The 15,330-nt window shown below is 38.8% G+C and overlaps 1 protein-coding gene across 1 annotated transcript in view; it reads left to right on the top strand.

Moving 5' to 3' along the window:
• ATF6 (activating transcription factor 6) overlaps positions 1 to 15,330 on the top strand; it is a 245,338-nt gene that overhangs the window by 75,372 nt on the left and 154,636 nt on the right. Inside the window, exon 10 of the mRNA XM_040230020.1 lies at positions 14,274 to 14,405. Coding sequence (XP_040085954.1) covers positions 14,274 to 14,405 — 132 coding nt within the window. The remainder of the gene's footprint in view (positions 1 to 14,273; positions 14,406 to 15,330) is intronic.

Genomic DNA, 15,330 nt, shown 5'->3' with positions numbered 1-15,330 from the left:
CTAGATTCCAAGAATGAACACTGCCTGTTAGAAGAGTGCTTGCTTTATAATTGTTCATTGAATGGATGAAAGAATATCAGGTTGTTTTCTCGCTCTTGCCGGCTTGCTTGGCAAACTGCCACTGTAAAGTATGTGTTTCTTCTCAAGGTCTGGTAATCCGTGGTTCTGAGAACTACTATTTAGAGGAATTTTTTTTTTTTAATCTTGACTATTGATATATTGCTTCAAATTTCTGTTTCTAGTAAATTGCCCCCAGTTACTACAAGTCTGCAAAAATCATCTGTGAACCATTCAATAAACAGAGAAAACTAGCTTTTTTAAGATTTGGAGAACTCCCTTGAGAACTCCCTGTCTTTAGCCTCAGTTTCAATGAAAATTAACATAATTTCCTGTTCCTGCATCTGGAGATGGTATAATAATGAGTTCACCACCTGCTATTCTTGAGTTGTGCCTTAGTTTTCTCTGAAATAAAGATCTGTATTTTTTCTCCTGGCAAGAGGCAGAATGTTACATAAAATAACATTTGTTACTTAAGGAAAAAAAAAAAAAAAGAAATCCCTCCTGTGAGTTAGGCATTGTCTTAGAGCAAAATATACATACAGGGACATACAGATAGTAAACATAATAAGTAAAATGATTTTTAAAAAAGGGATAAAATATAGTAGGGTAAACAGTTTTACAAGTGTGAGGGTGGTTATTGGAATTGTAGTTTTAAATAGTTGTCATTGTAAAGTAGACATTTCAACCAAGGCTTAAAAGTGATAATTATCCATATGGATGTTTGGGGAAAGAGCATTCCAGGCAGAGGGAACAAAGGTGTTAGGGTGGAAGTGTGCCTTGCATGTTCCAGGAAAAGCAAGTGGGTCGGTGTGGTTGGAATAAAGTGAACAAGGGGGAGAGTAGTAGGAGATAGGGCCAGAGAGGTAAGGTACAGGGAGGGAATAAACTTAGTGAGGCCTTGGTCATTTTAAAGATCAGGGCTTTTACCATGATAAAATGGGGAGCCATCTGAAGGTTTGAGCAGCGGAGTGACATAGTCATCTGACCTAGATTTTAAAACAATCACTCCAGTTGCTATGTTGAGAATAGCCTGAACCTTGGCAGGCAGGAAAACAAGCTGTGCCACTAACTGCTGTGTCATCTTTGGGACACAAAGCATTTTCTGATTTATAAAGCATGTTCTCATCCATCGTATCATTTGAATCTTTGAAAACCACTGTGAAAGTTATTTTTCTTGAGAGGAATTGGAGGCTCAGAGAAGTTAACCAACTTTCCCAGAATGACTCGGGGAGTCTCAGAGCCACACGTTGAATCCATATCTCTTGATTCCCAATTTTGTGTTCTTTCCACTATTCCACATTAAAACCTAAGGATCGTCATGCTCTTTTCAGACTAAAGTGATTTCAGCTTTTCATGTGCAGTGTTCAGGGAGCGCAATAGCAGCAGATGGGTTTCTTTTGGGGATAGGAACCAGTAAGATTCTTACGTGCTGAAATGGCTTGACTTTAAAATTGACCAGCTGGTACCGTAAGGAAACAGGTTCATGAAGGGTAGAATAGATTTGGAGATGTACCATTTTTTGTTGAGCTCCTTGGTATGAAAATTGGGTATCTGAAATCATATCTTAATAATTAAGTTGGCTTCATAAATGAAACAGTTGTTAGCTTTTAGAATTTTATAAGTGAAAAAATAAAGTAACAATTCTTACAATACTTTTTCCAGACTTTTGGGGAAATTGAAGTTATTTATGTTTTATTAATCTGTGCTTTTCAGGCCCGTTGACTCCCAGCATGAGCAGCGTTTGTTGGTGTAATGGTTATTCTGAGACTTAAAACTTGTAACTTTTGCAGGGTAGCTTGTTTTTGGTCACAGAGACATAAAGACTTCTGTTTTTTAAAATATTTATTAGTTTATTTGAAAACACTGAATAGAATGTGATTTAAGCTACTTATGAAAAGAGTAATTAGATTGCCTTATTTATATCATGAACTATAACAGTTAATCATTATACTAACTCTTACTGTGACTGAGTCATCTCCTTGTGTTTTGGGAAATTTTTTTCCAAATTAACAAAAAGAGACACTGAATGATGCAAAAACACTCATGCCAAGAATCTGAAAGTTCATATCAATAATAGTTTTCTCGTACTCTTTTGTACATTTGGCTATTACGACTGTCAAATTCCTTCCTTCATATCTGTGTTGTCAGAGTTGTATGAAGACAGTCTTGAATTCTGCCAGTAAAATAAAGCTCCTTCATGTATTTCACATATTAATAAAAACAAGGGAAATGTAAATTTGCAGTTATTTAGATGGTTAAAGTTTCTGTAAGTCATTTCATAGTTTGAAGCATATATAGTTGTTTTGAGCTGAATTGGACAGTCAGCGTCTCTGTTATTTAGCTTAAGAGAAATTTCATTTTAAGACTTCAAAAAAAATTTACAAGGACTTGGGGCCGAAGGACAACAACTACCAAAAATAAACAAGTGACAAACTTTAGAAGCTTCTTTACAGAATTTCCTGATATATTGCCTTCAATATACATTCAGGCCAAATGGATAGATAATAAAATTGGGACTCATAGACTGTTTGGATGCTTTTTTATTTCTTTTTCTTCTAGTCATTTTTTAAAAATTGTTTATTTTAATTGGAGGCTAATTGCTTTACAGTATTGTGGTGGTTTTGCCATACATTGACATGAATTAGCCACGGGTGTACATGTGTCCACCCATCCTGAACCCCCTCCCACCTCCCTCCTTCCCCCATCCCTCTGGGTTGTCCTAGAGCACTGCTTTTGAGTGCCCTGCTTTGTGCATTGAATTTGCACTGGTCATCTGTTTTACATATGGTAGTATACATGTTTCAATGTTATTTTCTTAAATCATCTCACCCTCACCTTCTCCTGCATAATCCAAGAGTCTGTTTTTTACATCTGTGTGTCTTTTGCTGTCTTGCATATAGGGTCATTGTTACTGTCTTTCTAAATTCCATATATATGCGTTAATATACTGTATTGGTGTTTCTCTTTCTGACTTACTTCACTCTGTATAATAGACTCCAGTTTCATCCACCTCATTGGAACTGACTCAAATATGTTCTTTTTTATAGCTGAGTAATATGCCATTCTCAGTTCTATGAAGACTTACAAGACCTTTTAAGAACTAACACCCAAAAAAGATGTCCTTTTCATTATAGGGGACTGGAATGCAAAGTAGGAAGTCAAGAAACACCTGGAGTAACAGGCAAATTTGGCCTTGGAGTATGGAATGAAGCAGGGCAAAGGTTAAGAGAGTTTTGCCAAGAGAACGCACTGGTCATAGCAAACACCCTCTTCCAACAACACAAGAAAAGACTCTACACATGGACATCAGCAGATGGTCAACACTGAAATCAGACTGATTATATTCTTTGCAGCCAAAGATGGAGAAGCTCTATACAGTCAGCAAAAAGAAGACCGGGAGCTGACGGTGGTTCAGATCATGAAATCCTTAATGCCAAATTCAGACTTAAATTGAAGAAAGTAGGGAAAACCACTAGACCATTCAAGTATGACCTAAATCAAATCTCTTATGATTATACAGTGGAAGTGAGAAATAGATATAAGGGACTAGATCTGATAGATATAGTGCCTGATGAACTATGGACGGAGGTTCGTGACATTGTACAGGAGACAGGGATCAAGACCATCCCCATGGAAAAGAAATGCAAAAAAGCAAAATGGCTATCTGAGGAGGCCTTACAAATAGCTGTGAAAAGAAGAGAAGCGAAAAGCAGAGGAGAAAAGGAAAGATATAAGCATCTGAATGCAGAGTTCCAAAGAATAGCAAGGAGAGATAAGAAAGCCTTCCTCAGCGATCAGTGCAAAGAAATAGAGGAAAACAATAGAATGGAAAACTCTAGAGATCTCTTCAAGAAAATTAGACATATCAAGGGAACATTTCATGCAAAGATGGGCTTGATAAAGGACAGAAATGGTATGGACCTAACAGAAGCAGAAGATATTAAGAAGAGGTGGCAAGAGTACACAGGAGAACTGTACAAAAAAGAGCTTCGTGACCCAGATAATCACAATGGTGTGATCAGTCACCTAGAGCCAGACATCCTGGAATGTGAAGTGAAGTGGGCCTTAGAAAGCATCAGGTTCAGGATGGGGAACATGTGTATACCTGTGGCGGATTCATGTTGATGTATGGCAGAACCAATACAGTATTGTGAAGTAATTAACCTCCAATTAAAATAAATAAACTTATATTTAAAAATAAATAAATTAAAAAAATAAATAAAAATAAATAAAACACTGCCCAAAAACAAAAACAGAAAAATAAATAAATAAATAAACTCAGCCTAAAATAAAAAAAAAAAAAAAAGAAAGAAAGCATCACTACGAACAAAGCTAGTGGAGGTGATGGAATTCTAATTGAGCTGTTTCAAATCCTAAAAGATGATGCTGTGAAAGTGCTGCACTCAATATGCCAGCAAATTTGTAAAGCTCAGCAGTGGCCACAGGACTGGGAAAGGTCAGTTTTCATTCCAATCTCAAAGAAAGGCAATGCCAAAGAAAGCTCTAACTACAGCACAGTTGCACTCATCTCACATGCTAGTAAAGTAATGCTCAAAATTCTCCAAGCCAGGCTTCAGCAATATGTGAACCGTGAACTTCCAGATGTTCAAGCTGGTTTTATAAAAGGCAGAGGAACCAGAAATCAAATTGCCAGCATCCACTGGATCATGGAAAAAGCAAGAGAGTTCCAAAAAAACATCTATTTCTGCTTTATTGACTATGTCAGAGCCTTTGACTGTGTGGATCACAATAAACTGTGGAAAATTCTGAATGAGATGGGAATACCAGACCACCTGACCTGCCTCTTGAGAAACCTATATGCAGGTCAGGAAGCAACAGTTAGAACTGGACATGGAACAACAGACTGGTTCCAAATAGGACAAGGAGTACGTCAAGGCTGTATATTGTCACCCTGCTTATTTAACTTATATGCAGAGTACATCATGAGAAACGCTGGGCTGGAAGAAACACAAGCTGGAATCAAGATTGCCAGGAGAAATATCAATAACCTAAGATATGCCGATGACACCACCCTTATGGCAGAAAGTGAAGAAGAACTAAAGAGCCTCTTGATGAAAGTGAAAGTGGAGAGTGAAGAAGTTGGCTTACAGCTCAACATTCAGAAAACGAAGATCATGGCATCTGGTCCCATCACTTCATGGGAAATAGATGGGGAAACAGTGGAAACAGTGTCAGACTTTATTTTTTGGGGCTCCAAAATCACTGCAGATGGTAATTGCAGCCATGAAATTAAAAGACATCTACTCCTTGGAAGGAAAGTTATGACCAACCTAGACAGCGTATTAAAAGCAGAGACATTACTTTGTCAACAAAGGTCTGTCTAGTCAAGGCTATGGTTTTTCCAGTAGTCCTGGATGGATGTGAGAGTTGGACTGTGAAGAAAGCTGAGTGGCGAAGAATTGATGCTTTTGAACTGTGGTATTGGAGAAGACTCTTGAGAGTCCCTTGGACTGCAAGGAGATCCAACCAATCCATCCTAAAGGAGATCAGTCCTGGGTGTTCATTGGAAGGACTGATGCTGAGGCTGAAACTCCAATATTTTGGCCACCTCATGCAAAGAGTTGACTCATTGGAAAAGACTCTGATGCTGGGAGGGATTGGAGGGCAGGATAAGAAGGGGATGACAGAGGATGAGATGGCTGGATGGCATCACCAACTCGATGCACGTGAGTTTGAGTGAACTCCGGGAGTTGCTGATGGACAGGAAGGCCTGGTGTGCTGCAATTCATGGGGTCACAAAGAGTCAGACACGACTGAGCGACTGAACTGAACTGAACTGAATATGCCATTCTGTATATGTATCACAACTTCTTTATCCATTTCTCTCCCGATGGACATCTAGGTTGTTTCAATGTCCTAGCTATTGAAAACAGTGCTGTGATGAACATTGGGGTATACGTGTCTCTTTCCATTTTGGATTCCTTGGTGTGTATGCCCAGCAGTGGGATTGCTAGGGCATATGGCAGTTCTATTTCCAGTTTTTTAAGGAATCTCCACACTGTTCTCCATAGTGGCTGTACTAGTTTGCATTCCCACCAACCGTGTAAGAGGGTTCCCTTTTCTCCACACCCTCTCCAGCATTTATTGTTTGTAGACTTTTTGATGGTAGCCATTCTGACCAGCATGAGATGGTACCTCATTGTGGTTTTGATTTGTATTTCTCTGATAATGAGTGATGTTGAGCATCTTTTCATGTATTTGTTAGCCTGGGTGTTTATTTTTTGCCTCTTTTCTGATTTACTTCCTTGTTAAAATGCTTTGTTGACTCTGTGTAATGAAAGTGTTGTGAAGATCTTTTTTGTGGAGTCCATTGAATGAGATCTAAGTGAGCCCTCAGGCTAAAAGAGGGTAAAATTATTAAAGTAGTTATGGTTAAGCATATATTTGTCATTACACTCTGATAATCATTTTCTCATGTGGGCAGTGGGAAAAATAGTGATCACTTATGCACCAAACCAGTCAACATTAAAACTGGTTTCTCGAAGCGTAGCTGCTAAGTGACTATGACTGCTAAGTGATTACAGTCCAGTTACAGATGGAATAAACTGAACTGATAGTTAAACTCAAAGCATTTCCTTGTAACAGTTATAAGCTGTGAGTTGAAATGCCAGTTTTCATAGTGGTAGGACAGAAATGGTATGGACCTAACAGAAGCAGAAGATATTAAGAAGAGGTGGCAAGAATACACAGAAGAACTGTACAAAAAAGATCTTCACGACCCAGATAGTCATGATGATGTGATCACTAATCTAGAACCAGACATCTTGGAATGTGAAGTCAAGTGGGCCTTAGAAAGCATCACTACGAACAAACCTAGTGGAGGTGATGGAATTCCAATTGAGCTGTTTCAAATCCTGAAAGATGATGCTGTGAAAGTGCTGCACTCAATATGCCAGCAAATTTGGAAAACTCAGCAGTGGCCACAGGACTGGAAAAGGTCAATTTTCATTCCAATCCCAAAGAAAGGCAATGCAAAAGAATGCTCAAACTACCGCACAATTACACTCATCTCACATGCTACTAAAGTAATGCTCCAGATTCTCCAAGCCAGGCTTCAGCAATATGTGAACCATGAACTTCCAGATGTTCAAGCTGGTTTTAGAAAAGGCAGAGGAACCAGAGATCAAATTGCCAACATCCGCTGGATCATGGAAAAAAGCAAGAGAGTTCCAGAAAAATATCTATTTCTGCTTTATTGACTATGCCAAAGTCTTTGACTGTGTGGATCACAATAAACTGTGGAAAATTTTGAAAGAAATGGTAATACCAGACCATCTGACCTGCCTCTTGAGAAACCTATATGCAGGTCAGGAAGCAACAGTTAGAACTGGACATGGAACAACAGACTGGTTCCAAATAGGAAAAGGAGTACGTCTAGGCTGTATATTGTCACCTAGCTTATTTAATTTATATGCAGAGTACATCATGAGAAACGCTGGGCTGGAAGAAACACAAGCTGGAATCAAGACTGCCGGGAGAAATATCAATAACCTCAGATATGCAGATGACACCACCCTTCTGGCAGAAAGTGAAGAGGAGCTAAAAAGCCTCTTGATGAAAGTGAAAGAGGAGAGCGGAAAAGTTGGCCTAAATCTCAACATTCAGAAAACGAAGATCATGGCATCTGGTCCCATCACTTCATGGGAAATAGATGGGGAAACAGTGGAAACAGTGTCAGACTTTATTTTTTGGGGCTCCAGAATCACTGCAGATGGTGATTGCAGCCATGAAATTAAAAGACACTCACTCCTTGGAAGAAAAGTTATGACCAACCTAGATAGCATATTCAAAAGCAGAGACATTACTTTGCTGACTAAGGTCCATCTAGTCAAGGCTATGGTTTTTCCAGTAGTCCTGGATGGATGTGAGAGTTGGACTGTGAAGAAGGCTGAGTGCCGAAGAACTGATGGTTTTGAACTGTGGTGTTGGAGAAGACTCTTGAGAGTCCCTTGGACTGCAAGGAGATCCAACCAGTCCATTCTGAAGGAGGTCAACCCTGGGATTTCTTTGGAAGGAATGATGCTAAAGCTGAAACTCCAGTACTTTGGCCACCTCATGTGAAGAGTTGACTCATTGGAAAAGACTCTGATGCTGGGAGGGATTGGGGGCAGGAGGAGAACGGGACGACCCAGGATGAGATGGCTGGATGGCATCACGGACTCGAAGGACGTGAGCCTGAGTGAACTCCGGGAGATGGTGATGAACAGGGAGGCCTGGTGTGCTGCGATTTATGGGGTCGCAACGAGTCGGACACGACTGAGCAACTGAACTGAACTGAGTAAAATCATCTAAAGAACAATAATCAGTAGAAGAACTCTTTAAAAACTCTCAAGTACTAATGGTTATGAATAATTTATTAAAAATTTACTTTAAAGACTTCATTGGTGGTCCAGTAACAAAGACTCTGTGCTCCCAATGCAGGGGGCTCAGGTTTGATCCTTGCTTGGGGAACTAGATCCCACATGCTGCAATTAAAGACTCCATGTGCCGCAACAAATATCAAAACCCCGCATGCTGTAAGACCCAGCGCAGCAAAATAAATGAAAATAAATATAAACCTTTAAAAAATAACTTTATTAATCATCCATAAACCACATACATCGCTTTTGATTGTGTTCGTCCACAGCCATTTCATCTAAGTCCCCCATCCTTTTCCCCACACTGTTCACTTCTGTTGGATTTATTGTGAAAAACATGTAACCTTTAGGGAACTGAGGTAGGGCAGATGTTATGAGAAACAAGACTAGTTTAAAATACTGGTTCTCAAACATTGGCGTGTATCATGTGGACAGCTAGTTAAAACATACATTGTTAGGCAGCACTTCCAGGGTTTCTGGGCGTGTCGAACTGGAAGGAGACCTGAGTTTGCATTTCTAACCAGTTATCAGGTGATGCTAAAGCTGCTGGTCTGGGTACTGCACTTTGTGAAAGTCACTGTGCTAGAGGAAGGTGCATTCTAATCCAGAAGAACTAAATGTGTTCATTGCTAGTTGACAGTAGGATTCAGGGAAGGAAAAATGGAGAAGCTGCTCCTAGAAGCCATAGCAGCCACTTTAACTTGGCACTTACCTATGAGAGCCTCACAAACAGCTTTAAGATACCTAGCCAGGAAATAGGTAAAGCAGAGGAACTATTCTAGTGTTCTGCCGTTTTTCTGGCAGTGATAATCACCAAGTAGTCTAGATGGGTAGAGGACAAATGTAATATCAGTTTCTAAAAGAAAGAAGCTAGATTCCCATTATACTAGGGAATTTAACATTAGTCACATGGAAGATGTTGATATAGAAAGGGATATGATAACTGGGAACCAAAATTAAAACAAGAATAAAACATACCAGTTTTCTTTCTTTTGTTGAATAAATTGCTAGACTTATAGACAGTGTGGCAGGCGAGGCCACCCGTAAATAATCCAGCCTTGCATTACTCTTAGTCTCGTCTCTTTCCCGTCTCTCTTTGAGATGGTCCCCTTCCCGCTGTGCTTATACATGCACATGCCCACCCATATACCCTCTCCTGCTTTACTTGCAATTTCTCAAGCAAATCATACTCTCCTGTGACTCTGTCCTTTTCCACATGAGTCTGCATGAAATGCCTTTTCTCACTCCCATTCTCCTTTTCCACCTGTTTATTTACTGCTTATCATTTAAGATAACTTCATGATCCTCTTGGTAAAGATCAAAAGCCCTAGCTATATGCTTCTGTAACATTTGGCATTAACCGCTATTATGCTGCTAATCCATTTATTATCTTTTATCTGTATCCCCCTCCCCAGCATACACACACACAGACACAGTTACACACACAATATTCGGTTTTATCTTTGAGTCTTTAGTATCAAATATGATTCCTGGAACATAATAGGTGTCTAGAACATGTTGAATAAATGAGTGAATCAATCAGTCATTCTGGGAAATGTTGTCAGCATAAGGCAGTGATGATGTTCTAATCCTGGACCCAAACCCTGGCTTCATTAATTACTCAGAGCATGTACATTTCTGACATGTACCAATTCCAAATGTGTGTTTTTCCATACCACCAAACAGTTCTCCTAAGGGTTCTGATTATCCAGTTGCAAAGTATGGAGAGGTTTTCCCTGTACCACCAAGCCCCGACACCAGCTGGGTGTCCTACAATTCAGCTTAATTCTGATGCAGCCAGTGTGGAGACAAGGTCAGATTCCACAGATTAAGGGCTCCGTCCTACAAGAGTTACCCTGCCCCCCTTCTGACATCAACTGCAAATCCATGTTGTCACCTGTGCTTTTGGCCAACCAGCTAGAGATCAGAGGATCTCACAATCCTCAGGTTTCTGTTTGTTTGCTGGAGTGGCTCACAGAAGTCAGAGAAACATTTTGCTTACTAGAATCCCAGTTTATCATTAAAGGATATAACTCTGGAACAGCCAAGTGGAAGAGCTGCATAAAGGATATAACTCCAGAACAGCCAAGTGGAAGAGCTTCATGGGGCAAGGTATGAGGGAATGGACAGGGAGCTTCCATGCCCTCTTCAGTCTCACCACTGTCTCTGAATCTTCACCAATCCAGATGCTCCCTGAATCCCTTTGCTTTGGGTTTTTATGGAGGCTTCATGACAGAGACATGGTTGATTAAGTCATTTGGCCGTTGGTGATTGAACCTAATCTCTAGTCCCTTTCCCTTTCCTGGAGGTGGGGGTGCAAGTTGGGATTAAAAGTTCAAACTCTGTATTCTATGACTGATTCCTCTGGGGACTAACCCCCATCCTTAGGCAACCTAAGGGCCTTCCAGAGTCACCTCATTAACTTAGCATATGGCACCTTTATGGGTCTCATCACTTGGGAAATTCGCAAGGATGTGAGGAGCTCTGGGCCAGAAAAATGTTGCCACCAAATATATATTGCTTTTTATAAATCACCATATCACAGCATGACCTTCGGCAAACTTTATTTATTTATTTATTCGGCAAACTTTAAACTCTTTGAGCCTCAACTTTCTTTGAGCTCTCATTCCTTGGTACATAGAAGGTACTCAGAAAATGGTAGCTGCTGTTATCCTGCATTTGCATCTTAGGAGAATGTTTAACATTCTTGTAATATCCCTATGGTCAAGACAGAGGTTTTGAACTTGGAGATACTATGATTAATTCATAAGTGTTTTAACTTATGTTTTTACAAACTTAGAAGGTGCTGCCTGGGAGCATGCTCCAGGGCTCAATTTCTTTTCTCTGTTCTTTTGATATCTTAACAACAGCTCAGCTGAGGATGTTGATGGCATGTTGTTCCTTGCTTTGAAGGAGAATTTCTGTTGCTAATTAGGATCTGAAAAGTTCTTGAGTGATATTTTAAAGGGAGTTAACGTAAATTATTCAGCTAGATCACAAAGCTCAATTATGTAAATTCTAAATTGGAAGTGGGAGAAGAAGGGAAGGGAAGGGAGGATAATAGTCCAGTCAGTTTGTGAGAAGAGTTGGAATTTTAATTAAACCAACTTCAATATAGAGTCTGATGTAACTGCCAAAAAAGCCTGTGTGATATTAGGCTGCATTGGTGGAAGAATAATATTTAGAATGTGGGAAGGAATTACTCTGTTCCGTCCTGTAGTGGTCATACCACCTGAGAAGCGCTGTGGCCAGTTCTGGACGTCATCTTTGAGAAGCATATTGAGAGGGGAGTGAGCACATACGCTGAAGGAACCTAAGACTGTACTGTAAAGAGGAACATGTGGAAGAAACTGGAAGAAACTACAGCCATGAAAAAGAAAGCCTGAAGTGAGGGCTGAGGGATGCTAGGTTTCTTTGGCTATTGGAAGAAGGCTTGCTTATTAGGTATGTTCTGAATAGCTGCAGAGTCCAGAACTTGTACCAAGACCAGTGATACTAGGTAAAACATTTTTAGTTTAAAAAAAAAAAAAAAAGAGGACCCTATTGAAGTGAATTGCAGGGAGGGACACCCAGAATTTGCTCCTCTCTCAAACCCTGATCCTTCCTAGGAGCTTTTAGCTCAACACTATCCAGTAGAAATAAAATGTGAGTGGGCTCATGTCAATGTATGGCAAAACCAATACAGAATTGTAAAGTAAAATAAAAAATAAATAAATAAATAAAATAAAAAATTTTTTAAAAAAAGAAAAGAGAAAAAAAACAGACGCAATTCTTAAATAGTTACAGTGGTAGAGTTTCTCCTAGTCATTGGTGAAATTGATGGAGTACTTCCACCAAACAGGAATGTTTTTATGTGGCTATTTCACAAATGCAATGGAGAGGTAGGTTGATAGGAGGTGAATTAATTCTGTAAACTGGGCTAAGTTCTTTTTTTAAAAAATAATTGTATTTATTTATTTGGGGCTGTGCTGGGTCTCTCGCTGGGTGGGCTTTTCTCTGGTTGCAGAGAGCGGAGGCTGCTCTCTAGTCGTGGTGCACGGGCTCCTCGTTGTGATGGCATGTCTTGTTGTGGAGCGTGGGCTCTCAGGTGCCTGGGCTTCAGTACCTGGGCTCAGTAGTTGTGGTGCCTGGGCTTAGTTGCTCTGCAGCATGTGGGATGTTCGCAAATCAGGGCTTGAATCTGTATCTCCTGCGTAGCAGGTGGATTCTTTACCACTGAGCCACCAGGGAAGTCCTGAGGGGGGAGTTTTTCCCTTTGATTTTGTTTAGGCTTACTTTCCTAAGTAGAATTTTTGGCATCACCCTTGAAAGGATTTAAAAAGTAAGCCCTTTCCCAAAATGTAAGGTTCAAAAAGAGAAAAATACATTCTACAGTTGTCATCACACTCTTTATTTGGCTTCCCTACAAAATTGTTTTTGTTTACTGCTTATCTCATGTTTTCTAAAATACTCACCAGGTTAAGTTTTCGTAAGTTTAGTTGGATATTGCACAGCCTTTTATCTCATTTGTAGCAGAGTTTATATTGTTCCTGACCACTCAGGTGAACATTCTTTCTGAAAGGTACAGTTGTAACAAAATGGAGCCTCAGTTGTAGCAAAATTAGATTTTACACTATGACCATCATTTGGTGGTACACCTCTGAAGAGTCTGTAGTATGCCAGTGTGCCACAGCACACTGTGAGAAACACTGGATGATGGTGACTCTGGGAATGAAGAAGTGAAGAGAATGGGGAATATAACAAGATATCAGAAAAAGGTTCTAGAGTGATGTGCATGCTTTTTCCTTCCACCTAACATCCCTTTCTCCAAATCTGGAGGCAAAGTACTATACTCTAAAGACCTTTTCTCTTACAATTTCAGGGCCCTTAACTGTGACCCTCTCATCAGCCTTATTTGCTTCCTTCCCTTCATCCCTCTAAATAGAATCTGGTATCCCTTTTGTGCTTCCCTAGGGAAATTCCCTTTGTGTTGAATTTCAAGAAGATTTTGACTAGTATAAGTTATATGTGTGGCACTGTAAAATTAAACACACAAGATATCATATCAGTGAGCCAGATTTCTAAGCCCTTGATTAGTTAAAAGTGTTAAATAACTATTGCAATATTTGATTGATTTATATATATATATATATCTTTGCTTGCCCCAGATATATACAGAAAGATTTAGGGAGAGTGAAGAGAAAGGAGTAAATAAACATTTAAAAAATTTCTAAGTTTATTTGATAGCCTGCGTTCTGGGATGGTGAAAATCTAGTGAATTTGATTGTTGATAAAGAGAATAATTCCTATTTCATTTGAAGTATTTCTTCTTTGAAAACATCAGTCTGAAGCATCGAGGAAGACTTATTATTCTAGTTATTATCTGAGTTTAGAATTTGTTTACATGTACATTGTACCTATTTTTACTTTATATATATGTATATATTCACATGCTAAGTCACTCAGTTGTGTCCAACTCTTTGCGACCCCATGGAGTGTACCCCCCCAGGCTCCTTTGTCCATGGAATTCTCCAGGCAAGAATACTGGAGTGGGTTGCCATTTCGTTCTCCAGGGATATATTCATAGTTTAAAGCATATAGAATACTGACTTTTTAAAACAGTTTATAAATAATGTACTTCTATAGTTAGAAAAATTATCTTCAAAATTGTTTTTCATGTATGTACAGGATGCCAAACTAGGGATTTGACCATATCAGTAAGCTGTTTTGACTTGCCTCTATACCTAGTATTTTTGCTGTGTGTACAGAATTCTGATTTGCTTTAGAGCTACACATTGTATGAATATGTATGACAAATTTTTTTTCAAATATTTGCTAACATTTTAACATTTTCAGCATGTTGGAACAAGATCCCAAGAGAATGAATCCTAGTGTGAACCCTGCAAATCAAAGGAGGCATCTTCTAGGATTTTCTGCTAAAGAGGAGCAAGACACATCAAATGATATCATCCAGAAAAACAGCTACAGGTTAGATTTATATCTAAATTGTTTATATACAATTTCAACTAGTAGAGCAAACAAGTTACAAGGATGTTCATAAATTTTATAAAGATCAGTTCTAAGGGTAAATTTCCTTTTTAAAAACTGTCCCAGTTTTAGAATTCTTGTAGAGCTGGGACCTTAAAATCTCAGTTTGTGTGTACTAATATACACATTGAAACACATACCTTATATATTACACATGGTATATTGTTTGTAGTATTTTAATATAGTTATTTTACTGTCATATGTTTATATATATAGTGTAATATTTGTTACTGTTTCATCTGTGATGGATATGATTTGGTGGAATGATATGGCTGAACCCATTTGCAGTTATTAGATAAAATAATTTATACTTGTTTATTGTGGGTTTTATTGAATCTCTTTTTCATGTTATAATTTAATTCTGTCTTCATAAATTTCCATATAGCTTGGAAATAGTAAAGACAACTGTATGAAAATATAATTTTTACCTTATGTCAAGTAGAAGAAGGTTATAGTGGCCCTTTTCAGAAATGTTTTTGATAAGCATTTCCCTGTGTGATTTATAATTTTTACTAGAGTCAAGTGGAACTAGGTCCTTGAATTACAAGGCAAAGGGAAGTTATAGTGTGGCAATCATGGTACAGAATAATGCTTGAAAATCATTAAAGATTTGATTACTCTTAACTCTCTAAGGTTTTACAGGCCAAAGGCCATAGGGGAATCATTCTTTTGATTTTTACTGTTACACCCATACCACTTAATGAGAGTATTACCATAGTCCTTCAGACTTGTCTTCATTTAGTCTTCCTGGAAAAAAATGCTAGTATTTACTTTCTTTAAGACTCTGCAGTGTGCAAAATACTGTGCTAAATATGGCAGATGATCCAAAGAGTTATATGGTAGTAACTGTAATGCAACATAGAAT

Source organism: Oryx dammah, unplaced genomic scaffold (assembly GCF_014754425.2).
Source record: "Oryx dammah isolate SB20612 unplaced genomic scaffold, SCBI_Odam_1.1 HiC_scaffold_28, whole genome shotgun sequence".
NCBI classification, from domain to species: Eukaryota; Metazoa; Chordata; class Mammalia; order Artiodactyla; family Bovidae; genus Oryx; species Oryx dammah.
This window is presented reverse-complemented; position numbering and strand designations above follow the sequence as displayed.